Source organism: Grus americana, chromosome 1 (genome assembly GCF_028858705.1).
Source record: "Grus americana isolate bGruAme1 chromosome 1, bGruAme1.mat, whole genome shotgun sequence".
In the NCBI taxonomy this organism is placed as follows: domain Eukaryota; kingdom Metazoa; phylum Chordata; class Aves; order Gruiformes; family Gruidae; genus Grus; species Grus americana.
Window position 1 is genome coordinate 121,306,085 of NC_072852.1, and position 19,956 is coordinate 121,326,040.

The following is a 19,956-nucleotide window of genomic DNA, read 5'->3' on the forward strand; positions in this document are numbered from 1 at the left end:
CTTAGCCTGGAGAGGAAGGGCAAAGGTGCTGGAAATGCAAAAGTGGTTGTACGTGTCCCGCCCTGGGCTCCCGTGTATGCCCAGGTACCTTTCCCCATGGACTGCACTCCTGGAGGAGGAGGAGATGTTCCCATGGGCAGCTGCCCTCCAGAGGTACCACCCAGCCTTGGAGGGTGAAGAGGGAAGAGGTCGAACATACAGCTCCAGTCTGCTTATCTCTTCAAGAGGGGTTGGTGTCTCCATCTGAGCTGAATGGTGGAGAGGCTGAGTAGCCCAGCTGATGTAAAGGCTCACACAGGGCTGTGTCTTCCCAGCCCACAGAAAGCAGACCGCCCTGCTCTCCCGTGTGGTAAAGAAGGCTGCTTCTGGGGCTATCATGAATAAGGCTCAGTGTGCTTTGAAAAAGGTGGCATTTTCTTTCTCAGTCTACTGTTGAAGTCCAAGGTCGCTGTGTACAGAACGTGAATGCTTATTTTACTGATTTCTCTAGACTGCCCTAAATTCAGCTGTGATTTGGTGCTGCTATACTTTGAGGGTGATTGTTCCCACTCAAAATAGTGCAGAGCCATTTCCTAGCCCTGATCTTGGACTCTCGAGGAGGACTGTGAGTCAGGGCTGTGTGCCTCAATGACAGTCAGAATTTGCAGAAATAATATGATATTCCTCAGGGAGGACTTTAATGAAATATTTCTGAAATCAAATTGGAGACTGACTTGATGGGAGGTTGAATTCCGTTGCAGTGCTGATGGCATGAAACACCCTTCTGTTTTCTTTACCCTGCTCCGGGCACTTAAAAAGAGGAAGGTTTACACTCAATGATAGGCAGGAGAATTCTGCTTATTTGCTTGGCTCTGGTGAGAAACCACCTGTGAAGAAAGGCTTGGGGGTGGTCTGCTCTAAGCTATAATGTACCTGAGCTGAGGGAGCCTTCTGAGATGTATATGCAGCGTGGAGCATCAGGAGGCATCTCCACTTCCATCAGCAGCTCCTCCTTGTATTTGGTTGCCCCCTGCCCCTGGAGGCATTTTGAAAGGCAGAACATGGGAACTTCCCTGTGGTCTCCTCCCTCCCTTGCTGTTACCAGAGGCAAGGACCTGTGCCAAATGACAGATGACGTATCTTAATCTCTTAGTTTTTTTAATATTCATGGTTAAATATATACCATATCCTTCAACTGCTGTAGAGTGGAAACATTATAAAGCAAAAGGTCAATTTTCAGCTGCTTCCCTCCAGAGTATGAAGCACAATTGTAATGCATAATGGTCTCTTCTGGGCAGCGTACAAAGCCTAAAATGTAATTGCTTCTATCTGTCCATCTCCACATGCATTTTGTTTTTATTCCAGGTACATAAATCTCTGCCCCTTGACATTCTTCAGCAGATGGATGCCGGTCTGATTAAAGTGTTGATAATGGGTATTACTAACGGGAGCACAGTAGTAAGTTTCAATTTACTGATTGCAGAAGATGTGGATATCTACTACATCATCACCACTTTTCATGATGCCTTTGAACACAGCTCCTATTTCACAGTTGACAAGAGCAGTGTCTCCATAAATGGTAAGGAGCAGCTTGTATCCCAATAGTTCTTCAGAACTAGAAAGATGATAGATCTTATTATTAATCTGTATTTTTTAAGGTGAAAGTATCTGTAAAACAGATGGATGAAATGCCATTCTCTCTCCTTACATTGCTCCTGCTTATCCATCCAATAAGCTTTTTCAGAGAACATCAAAAGATGAAATAAGAAGTGAGATATTCCTGGTCCAAAAGGAAAAATTGGCTGGTCTTTTTGTCTATAGCTAGCATTAATTTTATAGAGAAGAAGATATGGACATGTTAGAAACAGTGGTCACAAATTGAGGGTTTTATAAGCTACCAGTGGAAACAGATATAACTAGCTCTGTTTAAAATAATTTTGAAATACATTACCCTCTGCTTTGCACTGATAGTTTTGCATGAGATAGAAACCCCAAGAAATGAATAAATGAACATGTGAATTCTTATGCACTGGGAGTATGTGTTTCCCTCACACACCTGTGGGTTGGGAGTTCAGATGAAAGTCCACATCTTACCAAGACCAGCACAACGACTGATTGCACAACTTCTTTTCCTTTATATGTAATTTAAGTCATTAACAAGAAACATTAGTCTCCTGACTAACTGCTGGTGCATTCTGTTTCACAAATTGATGTGTCATCTCTGGAAAAAATAGCAAATTCGATATCCTTAACATGATACGTTTGTCCAAAGAATATTATTACAAGCTGTCAATTAGAATCTCACACGAAATGACTTCAGAAGGATGTGTATGGTCTGGCCTGTACATTCTCTTTGCCTGTTACCCTTATAGCTGTGAATCTGGAAAGTTACATATCCCATTAATTAGTAAGGTCATGACTATCTTATGGTAGTGCTTTGTAGAGTGCCTGCCCCCCTCAAACCTGTGCTAAAACAAATGGTTTGTTTCAGGGACAGGTCTCCATACAGCAGGTGGTTAGTGCTGCTTTCTGAGTCCCACTTATGGTAGTACGTCCTTATTTGCACCTTGGGAAGAGAAAGAGATGTAAAGCATATTTATCCTTTCAAAAGTGAAAATTTTGGCCGGGTAAAAAATTAAGAAAGCAACTAGACTGAAACTTGGACCAGTCACACAAACCTTCTGCTTCACTCATGCTGGGCATTTACTAACCATCTCCTCAGGAGTGCGGAATGAGGGGAGGCAGCTGAGGAAGACCCCTGGGTTAGAAGCATCCCCTTGGGCTGTTGATCAGTTTAGGAGTGTAGTAGCTCTGCAGCAGGGTGCCTACATTTCAGTGAGTATCTGCTGAGCATCATGGGTAGCACAGCTCCTGGACGGTTTTGTCAGTGCCTTGCAATTAGCCCTCTAGGCTGTGTTTCCCACCTCTTCTAGACCCAGCAGCTGTCTGACACATAGAGTATCACACCTAAGAGGTGTAATCTCACTATGATATCATGATGATATGACTGTGCTACAGTTTCAGAACTATCACATTTTCATTTATACACTCTCTACCTTTGCCTTTTGCTTAAATATACCCAACAGATTACGATGAGTGCAAAAGCAAAGAAGATGACTGCTCCCCAGATGCATTGTGCCATAACACACTTGGGTTTTACCAGTGCAGCTGCAATGAAGGATTTGCTGATGTGCATCCAGAAAGGCCTGGAAGAAGTTGTGAAGGCAAAAAAATTTTTTATTATGTAATCGCTAACTGAATGCTTAGTGATCTGATCTTTATTGGATTATGATCACACTTGCCATAGATCTTGAAAGTTGCCAGGGATGAAACTGGTTCATTGTTTTCAGCTGGATCCTAATGGGAAAAGTCTTGCAGCAGACTTTAAGCATTTCTGACTGTGATACTCTGTCATGAGAATTTATTATATTAATATTTAATGCTGTATTTGTAAGGTTCTTCTAACAGTTCTGTTTTCTCATATTTGCTGTTAAAATTAGATAGGATTGTCAAGATTGTTAGTCATTTTCATCAGCAGTAGCAAAGGGACAGCAGAGATAATAGAGAAGGCAACAGAAAGCTCTAGGTGGTGGTTTGACCTCTGTGGCAGCAGGGATGAAATGTTGGTATTACGAATTACTTTTTGTTATGAGTAAATTGATCTAGCTTCTCTATTTCCTTAAATCATTTGTTAGCTGACGTATGATGGGTCTTTAAGCTCCTAAATTCTTTTAGGCATCTTCAGTAATTTATATTTGTTTTTGTAGCCACAGTGATAAGCTACTCTTTGGCTGAAGTCACAAGGATTTGTCAACTGATACTAACCTCTGCTCAGTTTTGTTTAACCAAGTATTTTGCATTATGATAATGAGCTTTTGGGGAATTCAGCTCTGAAAGAGCTCAGACTTCTCTTTTTCTTTCTCTTATGTTCAAATCAGCAACTTTTAATTTGGAGCATTTCCAAAAGCTGGGGAGTTCTGGAAGGATATATACATATGTACAGATTTTATATGTTGTTCAGGAAATAGATGCTATTTGTATGTACAACCCATTAAAATTATTTAGGAGATTTTTTTGTGTGATGAGACACATCCTTTGTGTTTCACTGCAAATGGAGTTTATTATCTTGGTACTCTCTAAGTCAGTGGTGGATGAATACTTAGGTTGTTTCTACCAGCAAAGAGCCATGGAGTAACTCCAGAGCCTGTGCTGGATATCAAGTGTTTGACATACATACACATTGATCTCAATGTCTGCTTCCCCTTTTTCCGTGTTTGCTTTCTTCCTGGAACCATTAAAGATTGCTACTAACACATTTGTTCAACTCCCCACTGTGTCTCTCAGGACACATATGTGCAATGTGGGCCTTCAGGACAAGGGGCAACGGGCACAATCTGGAACACAGGAAGTTCCATCTCAATATAAGGAAAAACTTCTTCATTCTGAGGATGACTGAGCACTGGAACAGGCTGCCCAGGGTGGTTGTGGAGTCTCCTTCTCTGGAGATATTCCAAACCCACCTGGATGTGATCCTGTGCAACCTGCTCTAGGTGATCCTGCTGTAGCAGGGAGGTTGGACTAGATGATCTCCAAGGGGTCCTTCCAACTCCTACTGTTCTGGGATTCTGTGATTCTGCTACATAAGGTTTGTCCTGCACTTTCCCCAAAATGGGTTTTCCAAAGTGCTCAGGGTCACATATTTTGGGTACCAGCTGGTCACAAATGGGGTCAGGTTTTTTAACAAACTCTGCTCCTGTTTATATCCCCTATCCAGAAGTATGCAGTCTCCTACAGTACTAAGCAAAAATATATGAACACTTGCTGAGCAGCTTACAGTTGGGCATCTCTTGCAAGCACTATGTATACACGCTTTGCTTGAGCACACTAATTATTGCAGCTCTCAGGAAATAAAGCACTTCAGCTTTACTCACAGGCACTTTATGTATCTCTTGGGCTCTTTCTTAAAAAAAGCCACAGCTTTGGCAGTAAGTAGAGCAGGTTAAAAAAACCAAAAGAAGCTAGTTTCCTGCCAGTAACTGTGAGTTTCCTCCTAAGAGTTTGCTTTTACCTTATGAAATCAATCTGAACCTGTAAATTATAACAGTATCTTTATTTTTGGCACTCTTCAGCATTTCCTATCAGCCAGAAGGCTCCAGTGACGAATAAGAAACCTGTACACAATACAGTTTTACCTGCAACATCTTTGCAAACTTCAACTCATGTTTCTTCCCCTGCTTCACTGGACTTCTCTGCTACTGAGCACAAAGCTCTGGAGGACACCACGTTCTCCAGCATGATGCTGCCTCCTCTCACCATTGATCCTGTGTCAACTTCTGACTTTTCTCCTCAAGCATCTCCTGTCCCCCTCAATAAACCTGCCCAGGAGGTTTCCATTAAAGATGCAGTGAGTGTGTTTTGTGAAATTGAGAAGATCGTCCTTGCTGTCCAGAAGAGATTTTTAGAGCAGGAGTCTATCCCAGAAACCTCCCTGTACCTGGGGGAGCCTCACTGCAACGTGAGCATCAGCAATGGCACTCACGTTGTGTTGCAGGCAGGCTGGAGCGACTGTGGCACTGAAGTTGAAACCGTAAGTCCCTTAAGCTGGTGAATGAGAAGAAGTCCTGAAGCATTTTTTTCTCTTGGGGGGTGGTGAGGGGAGGGGCAATGTCAGATCCTTAGCTAGAAGTACAGTCTATTAGTTGCTGAAATGTTAGACATTTCTTTGGAGAAAGAAACCTCCTTCCTGTGAAGGAAAGTTACCTCTCTGTTTAGGGCAAGCAAGAAAGAGAAGGGGAATCTCTGGGGACAGGCAGCAAATCTCAAGGCCCTCTTCAAACTGAGAGTCACTTCCCATGCCTCTCTGGGTTCCTTTGGCAGCTGTCAGAAGCTTCTCTTTTCTTAAAAGCAATTTCATCATTCCATTTAGACAAATACTCCAATTACTACTAGTAGTGGGGACAAAGAGTGATGGCTGTCTCTTTGGATCCCAAATCAAAGGCTATTCTCAGGCCATGCCAAAGTACAGAAATTCCCTTGTGGAGCAATGATTATTGCAGACTAAGGAAGAGGAGGAAGGTTGGTGGATTTTCATTGCCTCACTCTACAGTAACTAAGATACTAGAGGTTTAATCTGTTTGATTTTTGCAGCAAGGAAAATGGAGAATACCTAAGCACTTGAAGCTGGGAAGCCTGTAGCTCTGCTATGTTCCTAGAAACAGTGATGTTCACAAATTGTGCTTTCTTCTTTCTGTATTGCAGAACATGACTAATACTGTAGTGAAAACCATCCTTCGGAATGATGTTTCTGCTCAGGGAGTAATCCACCACTTAAAAGTTGCCAGTCCCATTCACTGTGTGTTTCAAAATGATCTCTTGACTTCCTCTGGATACACTGCACAAGGGTAAGTGACAACTCTCTCTGCTTTGAAATGCTGTTGTGCGGCTGAGAGCTGCTGCATTGGAAAAATCCCCAAGTCCCCAGGGACCTTAGCTGTATCTCGTGACAGTACTTGCTATGCTAAGTAGTCTGCCATCCTGGGAGTCCTGTGCTCAGGTGATCCTTGCTATGTGCTTCCCTCCTACTCCATCTAATGTGTCAATAGATCCAACAGCCCACAAGCTTGGCCATTACCTAGCTAAACCATAAATGAAAATAAACCTTTGGGAGCCACTGGTGCAGGTTTGGGAGTCAGTATTCCTGACTTCTCTTTGCCTTCCTGGGCAATCCTGTGTAGCAATAACAGTATTTTCCTGCTTTTGGAACATAACAATGATGTATCTTTTAAACTGATGCAGGCATGCAGACTGCTATGGGAGTTCTGAGGATGGCAATTTTTAACCCCCACAAATCCTTATATGACCAACTTGGAAAAAAAGAGATGTGTAATGCAAATTCATTTTTATGGAAGGCCCCATCTTCAAGTAAGATGGAATCAAATCCACTGTTCACAGAAAATCAAGCCCACACTTACAGAAAATGTGGCAGCACAAGCTTTGCTCTGATGGGGAATGCTCTCCCTTCGTACATGCACCTCCTGTCTCTTGCCTAGCACCATGCTTAAGCTATCATCACCAAATCCACTTTCTATTTCCTAACCCTGTCCAGACATTGTACTTTCCTTATTATCCCCCTGCAAAGTCTTTGTCAGGTCCCTTCTCTCTAAGCTCTATAATTTTCTCATGTCCCTCCAGATTTGTTCCTTCTTTTTTTTTTTTTTTTTGCTCTTCTCTTCTGCACTAAGCCTTTACTCTCCTTATTTTGAACTTTGAGACAGCTTATAGTCTTGTTCCCCTTCTGCTCCACTGAAATATCTCTCTCTGCTCTATTGTTATTCCAAGACATTCCACCCTTTGGATTTTCCCACTTGCATTTCCATGCTCCCTACCTTTCCAACTAAAAACTTGATGCATTTTCATCCTTTCCTCTTGAACAGTGTCCTAACATCCTGGACTGCAGATAACTTTTCACTACTTAAATGCACAAAAGGTGGAGAAACAGGCACTGATTTATGACTTATAGAAACACTTGGTCAAGTCTGTGGTCTTTAAAGGAGGTTAATTGATGTTTCAGACTTTACACCATCTTTGCGGATTTGCATGGATCTGGACACTTCAGAACAGAAATGCAGTTGTTTATTGGAAACTCCCCAATACCAAAAAATTTCAGCGTCTCTGCCAGTGACGATGTACTGATTGAAGTGGGGATCCAGAGAGCAGACAGCAAGCTCAAGGTCGTCCTCACTGACTGCTGGGCGACTCCAACTAATAATTCAGTGGATCCCCTCTCATTTGTTTTTATCAGCAACAGGTACAGCAATGCCACTTGCAAATAGCATGTGCCATACCTTAGATCTTCCAGTGGTGCTTACTACTAATGTATTATATTTTAAATGCCTTTTATGTGTGTTCTCATCATTCATATACACAGTCCCTTACCATTTGGACTGGTCACACCTTCTTTGAACAAGAAAGGTAGGTATGAAAAGAAAATGTTTTTCAAAGGGTAATGTGGTAGTTGTTTGAGTTTGGTTGTCTTCTCCATAGTTTTTTAAAGGAATTGTACTTTCGACCTGAAGAAATAGGTTTTGGCAGTCAGTAGTGAAAGAGCATTTGAAAAGTGCATGCTCCATCTATTTCTCTGTGGTTCAGCTTTACCAAGAGCTTATGTGCCTCTTGTCAATGAAGACATAGGTTAGTTGATTCCTATATGTTGCGACTCACACACAGTATTAAGACAGCCTCTGGTAAAAGAGGAGGTTTGTTCTTGTCTGGATCCCTAATCTCACCCCAATGTCATATTCCTTGGGGTCACCTGCCACCTTAAAATACAGGATAGTCCTTTAGCTCAGTAACAAAAGCTATTCCTTTCAATAGGATGTTCTTTCAATTTGTGTTTGGTGAAGCCAAGTTTAAATCTTTCTTTCTGTCACTCTTTCTTCTCCAACTCTCCAACCACTTCTCCAATCTCCTATTCTATTTAAAGCAGTAAATAGCCCTTTATCACCCCAGCACTGCTGGAGAGTTGCTTCACCGAGGGGTCTGGCTGTGGCTTTCTAAAGAAGCCTTACAGCCTGAGTTACGTGCTGTAATCACAACATGCCTTCTATAGCCCTAGCTGCTATGTATGTTTTTTCTCTTCCTTTTCAGCTGTCCCATCCCAAATACGTATACCACACTGCTAGAGAATGGGAATTCAAGCAAAGCACAGTTTAAGATGAAAATTTTTTCCTTTGTCAACAATTCTGTGGTTTACCTACACTGCAAAATTCGTATTTGTATGGAGACACCAGAAAGCACCTGCAGAACAGTAAGTGTTTTGCTCTGATATGCTATTTTTCTCCGACATGCTATATGCAGTCCTGCTATGGAATTGAAGGAGTAATGTTTCCAAACAGGGTTTAAAATGGCTCTTGAAGTTTTCCTTCATTCTCTGCTGAGAGCAGAGAGGAGCAGGGAAGAACTACAACCATATGGAAGTGTTCACCTTTCTTCCTGTTCCTCATCCTTGTAGTTAAAAGCATGAAGCTTGCACAGAAATGGGGAAAAAAAGTTGGAGAACCTGAGAAACTGAACCTTTCACCTCTGCATAGGGGTGACTAGAAGGCAATGAAGAGACATCATAATAAGATAGGCTGTTCAGAAATGTGTCAGCTCAGATGGGCATGTCACAAAAAAGTGAACACCTATATTGGCAGTGTCAGCAGGAAAGTCTGAAGTAAATTGATTTGGGATGTTTTTCTGTTCTTTTTTTTTCACCCTAGAGATTTGCTTCTCCAGATGAGAGTTTAGGTGCCAGGAAAGGAAGCTCAGTGACATTGAATTTCTAGGGCTGTGACTTTAATACAGAGTTTATCATGGCTTTTTAAAGCCCTATTGCTTTTAAAAGCAATAAACCAAGCAATGTTCTGATAACAACTTCAGTTTCTAATTGTCTGTGTGCCAAAGCATTGCTTTGCTTCTTTTTACTTCTAAGTAAGTGATACACATTGCTTCATCTAAAAATGTGTTGCTACCATAGAAATAAGAAAAAATAGGTTTTGCTGATGCCTTTTTTTTTCTTTATAGCTGACACACAAGAATTCTCCTCTCCCTCTGCCAATTTTCCTGGCTCTTTTTCTATTAAGGATGTTTTTGTTAGCAGTTTGGTGTTTCTCCATTGTTTAACACTTTCCTCTAGCTCTAAATAACTCAGTTTAAGCCCATTATAAAGCAAATGATCTCTTCCTAAAAGATTAAAAATGGCTAGCAGAAGATATCTGTTTCCTTTCTCAAAGTATAAAGCTTCCTCCAGATTAAAAAAAAAAAAAAGTAGGGACAGGAAACATGACTGACGGAAAGATGGCTCCAGTTTTCACAGCTGAATTTGCATGTTAAAAATCACTGTTTCAGCAACCCCCGGCCTATGCCCTCCTTTGAAGGAGGTGGTGCCCTCCCCAAGTCCATTGTGCGTCCTGCATAGCTGAGGAGGGACGTGGTGGGAGGTGCAAGGCAGGGGAATAAGAGGGATGGGCAGGACAGGGACTGCATGGGCTGGTATGGCTGCTGTAAGGAATCAAACAGTTGCTTTCCTAGGAGCTGCTGAGTTTGCTGTTAGAGCAAGCAGGCTAAAGCCTGCTCTTTCACACTTTACTTTAGTGTTAGAGCATAGGAACATGGTTAAAGGACTGGCTTTCATCTGATTTACAGGGGTCTGTGATGGAGTAATTCTGCTAGGCCAAGATGAGGTTTGATTGAGATTGACATCTGTAGTCAATAAGGCACAGCAGAGTTAATCAGTGAGGCCCTCTTCTTTCATATATTCTATATTATTAATTTCCATACCATTCATATATAAATATATTTGAGACATATTGTTCTTTCTCCTATGCAAAATTTACCCCCTATGAAAAGTTAGTAAATCCAGTATCTTAGATTGAGATTAAAATGTTATGCAGAGAAGAGAAGTGCTAGGCACATCTACAAAGGATGACAATGGCTTTTAGAAAGAAGAGAGGGGAGCTGCAGGAGGTGCAAAGATCAAGGAAAACTGGAGCAAGAACAGAGTATATTTGGAAATAACGTGAGATGGCTGGGGAAGTGCACAGGGTCTGGAATCTGATCCTCTGATCTGTCTGCTACTCTGGAGAATACTGAGTTGCTTCAGGGCAAATTTGCTTCAGCTCTTTGCCCACAAAATTGAGACTTACATCTTGTATTATTTCTTCTTATCCAGTCTTTTTATTCATTGTTTTCTTGGTGGAAAAGAGTAAAGCGCTCTAAAGTTTAGAGTAGAAAAAAATAGATGGGCTGGGGAGCAATGTAGTAAGAAATGAGTAAGAAACAGGTCTGTAAATGGGAAGAGGAGCGATGTGCCATCACGAAGCATATGTGTGGTGGAACGTGGCTGCTCCATGGCCACGTGGAACCGAAAAGTCATTGACATCAGGGAGCAGCTATGTAACCGTATTCTCTTATGGATCTGCCTAGATGGGAAATCTATTTGAGGATAGGCCAAAGTCCTACATGGGCATTTTTATGGGGGGCTGAGCCAGCTAAAGACACTGTTGCTGACAGTGGACTGTAGAGTTTCAGTGTAATCAGGCTGGTTGGTGAGATAGTCTTGTGTAGGCAAGCTAGTAAGACACCCTTGCACTTCCCTGCTTTCTTTTGCTGATTGTAGTACAGTACTGCAGTTTCTCTCTTTTTATGTGCACTTCCAGGAGAGCCACAGTACCTTTTGAATAACCTCAACAGCTATGGTTTCCAGCTGAGACCTTTAGCAGCAACTTAAACCAAAAAGGTAGCAAACGAACTGAATGGTGGTACCGAGGAAGTGTGCAGAAGATGAGTGTGCTATATATTCTGCAAGTGTTTCTCACACAAAGCTAAAGCAGCTAATCCCAACATTTCACATGGCAGGGCTTTCAAGCTAGTAGTTCCCAGATTAGTAGTTCACGTGTCACTGAGGAGCGGTGTGTGTCTTCAAAACGACACACAGCTTGGCAGGGACAGAAAGTTGCCACTGCTTTTGCTGGTGCTGGTTGTAGCAACTGCTGTGCCCATCATGGGCAGTAGAAACATCCAAACAAAAATGTTTGCAAAACCCTGGCATATAGAAATAGTGAGAAGTTTATTCTCCCATAAGGTTTCTCTAAAAGAGAAAGTTAATGAAAAGAAAGAGATTGTCTGTGTGAAATGTCTGTTCACAGCAGTGCTTTCCAGTGTGGCTAATTGCAGATTTTATGCTGATGTTTCCCTAATGACATTTCTTTTGAACTTCCATTTGATGCTGATTTCAGCTTAACAAAGCATAACATTAAGAAACAAAAACCCCAATGAATGAGAATAGCACTGGGCTTTCACATACTCATCAGAAAGCTTTGTATTTTTAATTAGTAAGCCATATTACTTGTTGGAGTTTGAATTGATTGTTGCAGAGATGCCATGCAGTTCGATCCCTGAAGACTGGTGAAACCATCGCTATGCACAGAACATCCTGGGGACCCCTATGTAAATCTGCTGGTGAGTTATGAATAGAGGCTTACAAAAAGGGGACACAGAGTAACTATCATTTCAAGATTCTTTTTCACTGGCAAAGGAACCTGAAGACCTGTGATACAAGGTTTTCATGCCCCTCTGCATATTTTTCTGAGGAGCAGGCATTCTACTGAAGCCATGTGGCAGTGTGGAAAAGCATGTGCCCACCTCAGTGAAGTGATTGTCAAAGGAATGTAGAAAGGGAGAGGAGAAAGTGCTTCATGTAGCTATTTGCACAGGGTAGCAAGTACAACAGCCACAAAATCAAACAGTTATTACAACTGTAAAGTGTGAAAAAGCAGCTTGAATCTTTCAGATTGCAATCAGTTTTTCAAGTGTTTACGCTGTTGTTAAACCACAATTCTAGTGAGCTCTGAAGTCCAAAATCAGAGGAGATAAAAGATTTTATTATTGCGTTTCCTTAGACTCCCTGGTATTGACTTCATTACTATTGCGAGGGAAGGTACCAGAGTGCAGTTGATGCACAGCACCTTGGTTAATCTGGTGCAGCGGCACAGTACGGGTTAATAGAGAGTGAACGCCAGCACCGTGTACAAGCAAGGTCTAATTTGTTATGCACCTGCCTCTTCTGCATTTACCCCAAGTGATGTTTTCAAGGGCACCTGTGGCCTCTAAAATTTTCAGTCATTTGGCCTCCTCCAACCATTTGCATTGATATCTTATTAGCGTAAAACATTCATTGAGAGTACTTGTACACACCAATATCAGAGTTTTAACACATGTCTACTGCAAATAGACAGAAGTCACCCGCTTTCCTCCTGCTGGTTGCCTGTTTTGCCAGGCACTTAATGCTCTTCTGACTATGGAGATAAGTTAATGCTGGACTGTTAGTGGGTTCAGGGTATTTTTTTCTCCTCTGCTGTGACTGTCACAATGTTCTTTTGGACCTAGAAACTGGCTCTGCCTTAGCATATTGTATTTTTCTTCCATTATATGCGTTATATGCATATTAGTCTGTTAGAATAGGCCTTCAGTATTCATTTCTGAATTAGTTCTTTTTTTAAAACTTAGCAATTGGTACAGCTTTCTTTGTACAGCACTGACATCAAGTAGATCTCACTCCCATTTTCACTGGAGACCCCAATACATTTCTAATACTGAAAAATGGTCATTATACAAAAGGAACTCTGGTGAGGAGAGCTTTATTTGGGTTGTACCTAGGCAAAGGTGGCACTACTAGATGTTCTCTCCTATTTCCAATTTGGATACTCACATTTTAAGTGTGAGGCTAGACCTAGACAGTGATATGCATCTCTGTTGAAGGAGACAACGTGAATTATGATGTCAGGTAAGCTGCTGCAGTGAAACATGAGAAAAGCTTTAACTGCTCTGCCTATACTGCTTGGCCACATGCTATAGCAACAACCACTGACACATGTCCTCAGGTGTGCCTGTTCTGTCTGTGTCTGGCTTCAGGGTGCCATTTCTACTGTGCATTTTCTTTTTTGTTCCTTTGTTTCATACTGAAATTCAGAAATAAGCCTAAATATATTATGCAACACTGCCTTGGCCTGTCTTGGAATGATGCCCTGGATGTTACATAGCCTGGACACTACTATTGCATACCTCTGTAGCTGCCAACAGTGCCCTTTGGCCAAAGATCTTGTCTCTAATTACAGGCATGTATGTATTAGCATTTGTCTTCTGTGCACCTCAGGTACTGCACCAGTGCTTGGCTAAATAAGTGCTGTCCTGAAAATGTATGCAGACAAACAGATGTGCATCAAATGTAGGTGCATCAAACGTTTACAAGAATGAATTAGAAGTGTGCAAGACTACATGTCCAAACATGTATAGAGACATAATGTTAAAAGGTGAGGGGATTCTGCTTGCAGATTTGGACAAATACACAGAAGTGTCTACACGTGAACCAGGCGAACATGTTCTGTTGATGGTCAGTGGAGCCTAGGGAGACAACTGGCAATAAGGGACTTGACTCTTGCCCACACATAGGCAATTAGTGCTCATGACCCATGGTGCCCTATTCTTTCCATCCCCTCAGTGTCTGGGTGCTATTCCAAAAGATTACAGGTCTCCTGAAGGTCCCAGATCATGTCTGCCAGACCTGCGCAGACATTGTTGACACCCTTGGGCTTCTCAGGTGGCACTAGGTGCCTACACTTAGGCTACAGGGTTGAGCCCACTGTGACTACTTCAGTGTGACTTGCTTACCTGCCTCCACTGACTGCACCAGTCAGATCTCTCTGACTAGAACGGGAGCTTAGAAACCCAGCACACGTGGAGAAAATCTTTCCCTAAACACTTTGTGTTTAAAGAACTATTACATATGAGATAAAAGCAAATCAAGCGGCTTTTAATAATCATAGATGAATGGGGGCAGGATTAAGATGGGAGAATTCTTCACCTCTAGGGTCATTCTGAAAGTAAGGCAGCATTTCAAAAAGTCACCAGTGCTGATCCTTTAGTTCTTACTTTAACAGAAATTGTAGAGTCAAATTCCAAAGACACATCACACTCATGTCTGCAGGGACTCTACACATGTATGTAAAAAGAGAACATGGACTGTGGATGACAGACCTTTTCATGAGAATCACCCTTCCCAAAAAGCTGATTCATTTCTGTAGTCACAGCTTTGTGCTTCAACATGCACGTTGGCTCATGTGTAAGTAGGGTGCGTTTCTTACACTAGGAAAAGATTTAGGAATTTCAAAGCTTTTTTCTCTCATCTCTTTTTTTTTTTAGAATCTGATTTGAAGAGAGAGAAGGAGGCTGGGATGGGAGTTGGATACATCATCCTCATTGCCTTTGCTGTGTTTGGTTTTGTGCTGGGAGTTGTGAGCCTTCTCATGTTCCAGTACCAGCGAAAGATGGGAAGATACAACTTCAGAATCAAATCTGACAACTTCAGCTACCAAGTGTTCTACAATTAGCAATTTCCAGGTTACCAGATGTAAATACTGAATCATGATCAGTTACTTTTTTTAGCCATTTGGCTCTTCCTTAAATGGCTAAATACTTGCAAAATGAGCATCCTCCATTGAAGGGTTTTTGAACCTCCGGTCCTGTTTTCTGTGGGTGAAGGTCATAGAAGTAAAAGTGAAATTCCTACTATTCTTGCCTGTTTTCAAATGCTGCAGACTACAGAGGAGAAAGACAGCCTTCTCTTCCTCATTTTCCTTCATGGCTTCAGTCTCAGTCAGACTAAATGATGCACCACTTTAGAAGATCACCAATAACCATTTCCACAAAAAACATATCACTTTTGGGTTTGGATTAGTATAATAAGGTAGAGAAACTTTACCACTCTCTTTATAAATCTGCTTCAGAAGCTAATTTGCTTCAGAAGGGAAGCTATTATCTCTTTCTACAAAAACTTGGGCTTAATTTTCTTTTGGGAGGGGGCTTGTTTTTCAAGAAAATAGTGGGATGTTAGACATATAGAGCTTGAAATAAGCAGTGCTTACAAGTGCCTGCAAAGAGTCTGAAAAGACAGCCGTGAGGAGTGTTAACCACTACAACACGTTCTGCCTCTACAACTTGGGAATTTAACTCTTTACCAGAATGCCATAAGATTCAGCACTTTTTTCTGTAAAATGAGTGCATTCTAGCTGCTCACCACCATTTGTATGTTTGTCCCTTTAAGAGGAAAAGAGACAGGTGAGAAAGCTAGCTTGATGAAAAAGAACACCTAACATTGCCTCACAACTCAAGGATGTTTACTTCAGATCAGATCGAATTTTGTTCCTGGGAACAGGCTTATTTGACATTGTTAGCAGGGTTAGTGAGTAACTCTTTGCTGAAAGAGGCCTCATACATGACAATGCAGCTACACAACCACAATAAATTCACTATACTCATCCTGATGGTATTTCCAGATTATTTAGTTTGCTTCACTAAGTACAATAACTCTTAACATATATCTGGGAGAAAGGACAGGGAAGACTATCGCAGCTATCTGCTCGTAACATCTTGAATAGTCATTGTTAGCTCTTTTCCCCCTAGTCTTACATTACGGAGACCACCCTCTGTAGTCATCTACAGGCAGCTTCTGAGAGATCACTGTAGGTGAGGCTGATTGCTTCCAAAAGGCTGGGCAGGGCTGCCTGTTGGGAGCCCGAAGGGAAGGTATCCAGGACTCCTTGGTACAGCTCCAGCAGCTGTACAGTATCAGTGATACAGGTCCCACTAGGGAGCCATAATCCAGTGTAAAGGGCATATCTAGGTCCATTAAGCTAAAACCTACATATGAAGCCTCTGAGTCTCTCCACAGAGAGAATGGCTTGTCTTCATTCATCATTCTGCTCTCATGAGTGGTCATGAGTGATTGCAATATTTGATAGTAATGGGAATTACGGAGTTGTGCAATGAGGTTGTAGCACAGAGGATACTGTCAGGCTCCTAACACTTGTACATAATCAGCATGTTGGAGTCTCAGCTAATGGCTCCTTTTAGATGCTGGAACTACTCAGCTCTTCTTTCCTGTGTATTTACTTTCTTCGGAAGGTAATTGATTACCTTTCTCAATCATGATTAGTTTGGTTTTTATTTTTTCTAGTTGGATCATATCTCCTCACATGGAGAACTGAAGCTTGTCTTCATTCAACATTTGGCTTTCATTACTCTTCACAATGGTGGTCATGACTAGTTGCAACACTGACTCTTCCAATTAATGTCACATATAAAAGGCCTCTGTATCTGTTTTTGGGGTTGGTTTGTTTGTTTGTTTGGGTTTTTCTGTTTTGTTTTGTTTTGTTTTGTTTTGTTTTTTAACAATCTGGTTCTTCCCTGGTGTCCTGAGAATGATTTGTGACTGCAGCTCCAGGTTGAAGTGAATTTTGGCAGTTTTTTCTGTGGATAAAACAGAAGGGAAAAAAGAAAAACTTCATAGTTCTCTATTCAAGTTCCAACATTTGGCTCTCCCACTGTGCCATGCTGCTATGTGCCCATCTTAGCATCACTTGTGTCACTACTATTGACAAGCTGCATGTTTCTATAAATATTCCAGAAAGTAAATCAGCAAACCCTTAGAGACATCTCCTTTTCAGTTTGTAATTCACTATTTACTTAAGGTGAGGTTGAAACTTTGAGCTGCAGCAATGTTGAAGACCTAATTGTGCAATGCCTTAAGTATAGAGACGCTGGATTTGCTACCAAATAAAGAAAAGGCACCATGAATCCGGGGCTTAATCTACTCAGAGTGTTCTTCAGCATGAGTTTTGAGATTTGATTATAAATTCTTTAATCAACAAGGACTCAGAGGAAAAAAAAAAAGAAAAAAGAAGAAAGAAAGTGGTTTTGCTACTGGCAGCCCACGTTTTTCCTGATAAGTCAGTTGGTACCTATGTATTCTGTTTAATTAGACCACAATGACTGTGCAGTTGAGCTACATTGTGCTGCCCGCCTAAGTGAGAGCACTTCAACTGCAACAGAATAGTTATAAATTTGAGCTGAATTTTGCCTGGCTGCAAGACCCTACAGCAGCAAAGGTTTAGCTTACTTGCTCCATTGGATACAACAACAGTCTGGTTAGCTGGATAGACTGGAACAAAATTCTTTTCCACACAGTAAGCATAGCCTGCAGGACTCTTTCCCGGGGCACTCTTCTTCACTCTGCTGCCTCAAACCTCTACTTTAGTGAGCGTGTTAGACGATGGGAGAGTAAAGCGATGTGGTAACTTGTCCCCACCATCCCTTGGTTCTGATTGCTGCGCACTCTCCTCCTCACACGGTGGTAGAGTCTACTGTGTCTGGGTCACATGTAATTCGGTAATTTACAGTGAACAAACTAATTCTTCTTTAAGCTCAATGGACACCATTATAAATAACTCTTCAGTGGAAATTAGTCATTAACTTGAACTCACAAATACTCTTAGTAGCCATAGCATTTTGGTACAGAATAGCATTTGAAAGCTGCTTTTCTATCCCCCTAGTCCAATTTCTGATAGGTAATAAGATTACTGGGTGAAAGACTTCTACATTTTGCAAAAGGTCATACTGATTGATTTTAGAGGTTATATATACACCTTTTAAATACATCAATAAATTTCAGAATAATCATTTGCATTCTGCTTTTGATTTAAGTAAATCTGTAAGGAGTAAAAACCTTTGACTTCTCTTTTCCATGCTGAAATAATCAGTTACCAGATCCTGATACAAAAATAGATCCATTTGGTTACAATTCATTAGTGAAACTGCAAATTATCTTTGCAATCTTATAGTCTGAAGAACATAACCATAAGATTTTTATTATGTAGGAGTTTGCTCAATTTGCTCTCAAATATGTAATGTGTTTGCCTTCTGCACCCAGTGAAAGGATAAGCTATTTTACCATATATATTTTTCTAGGTTTTAGTACTCGCAATCCCGAACTGTCTGAAAGTGACAGGACTAGAGATTTGCCTATTGATTTCAGTGGAGCTATGCCATTTACAAAAGCTGAGCACTAGTCTTCAGGATGAAATGCAAAACGGTAGTTTGTATTTGATACCGTGCATGCTCAGTGGAAACTGCTGTTGTGACTATCTGAGTCTTAGTGGAGCTTCAGTATCTTAATAAAAGCTCTCTTGTAACTTATTGTTGACTTTTGTACTGTTATACCTTCCTTTTATGATTTAGTCACAGGTATTAAGATGTGCATTATGTGGATGTGGCAGCTTCTGAAGAACTGTTCAAGTATCAGTATAATGTTCAAACATCACTCAAAACACAATAGATGACCTTATCCAAACACCAATGGACTGCAATTTCCAACAACTACATGTGTATACTTACTAAGGGTCTCTTTCTTCAACATTACAAAGGGCAAACATATTTTTAGTTTCATGCTTTGCAGCAAAGACAACCAAAAGAGTATTCAACATTCCTAGCCCAATAATAGTATTGCAGCAATGTGGTGATCCAGTCTGAAACTAGTGTCACACCAACTTCCGTGGGCTTTTGATTTGTACAGTTCTAACAGCTGCTCCAAAAGAAGCATATTCAGAGCTTACCCTCAATGAAGCTTACCCTGAGGACATTAGTGGACTTGTCTGGACCTGAGTGTGAAAAGCAGTGAAGAACACCAGCACTTGCTCCAAATGCTTCCTTTCTCATCCCTGTGCAAAAGTGTTGCACAACTGCCACCTGTTTTCTTTATTTGTCATTATTTTCTATGCTATGTTCAGTGGCTAGCTGTCACCATTTTCTCAGCACTGTGTCCCTTTTTGTCTCCTTTTCATGCTAAGACACAGAACAGATTGTTCAGCTGAGGTACCACAGAATCACAGAATGGTGTGGGTTGGAAGGGATCTTTAAAGATCGTTTAGTCCAACCTCCCTGCCATGGGCAAGGACATCTTTGACTAGACCAGGTTGCCCAAAGCCCCATCCAACCTGGCCTTGAACACTTCCAGGGATGAGGTATCCACAACCTCTCTGGGCAACCTGTTCCAGTGGTTCACCACCCTCACAGTAAAGAATTTCTTCCTTATATTCAATCTAAATCTACCCTTTTCCAATTTAAAACCATTGTGCCTTGTCCTCTCACTACAGGCCTTGGTAAAAAGTCTCACTCAGTCTTTCTTATAAGCCCCCTTTACATATTGAAAGGTTGCAATAAGGCATCCCCGGAGCTTTCTCTTCTCCAGGCTGAACAACACTCTCAGCTTATCTTCACAGGAGAGATGCTCCAGCCATCTGATCATTTTTGTGGCCCTCCTCTGGACCTGCTCCAACAGGTCCATGTCTTTCTTGTACTGGGGACCTCAGAAAGGGACACACTACTCCAGGTGGGGTCTCATGAGAGTAAAGGGGGAGAATCACCTCCCTCAACCTGCTGACCACATTCCTTTTGATGCAGCCCAGGATACAGTTGGCTTTCTGCAAGCACACATTGTTGGCTCATGTTGAGCTTTTCATCCACCAGCATGACCAAGTCCTTCTCAGCAGGGCTGCTTTCAATCCATTCATAGCCCAGTCTGTACTGGTACTGGAGATTGTCCTG

The 19,956-nt window shown here is 41.5% G+C and overlaps 1 protein-coding gene across 4 annotated transcripts in view; it reads left to right on the top strand.

Moving 5' to 3' along the window:
- Positions 1-18,503, top strand: part of UMODL1 (uromodulin like 1) — a 77,159-nt gene extending 58,656 nt beyond the window's left edge. For 2 of the 4 annotated variants that reach the window (XM_054820830.1, XM_054820837.1), the window contains exons 19-26: positions 1,345-1,558; positions 3,066-3,203; positions 5,109-5,566; positions 6,238-6,380; positions 7,550-7,786; positions 8,626-8,785; positions 11,895-11,979; positions 14,719-18,503. In XM_054820830.1, the coding sequence (XP_054676805.1) occupies positions 1,345-1,558; positions 3,066-3,203; positions 5,109-5,566; positions 6,238-6,380; positions 7,550-7,786; positions 8,626-8,785; positions 11,895-11,979; positions 14,719-14,906 (1,623 nt within the window). In that variant the 3' untranslated portion in view covers positions 14,907-18,503. The remainder of the gene's footprint in view (positions 1-1,344; positions 1,559-3,065; positions 3,204-5,108; positions 5,567-6,237; positions 6,381-7,549; positions 7,787-8,625; positions 8,786-11,894; positions 11,980-14,718) is intronic. The other 2 variants (XM_054820845.1, XM_054820854.1) reach the window with 2 other exon arrangements.
- The last annotated feature ends 1,453 nt before the right edge of the window (positions 18,504-19,956 follow it).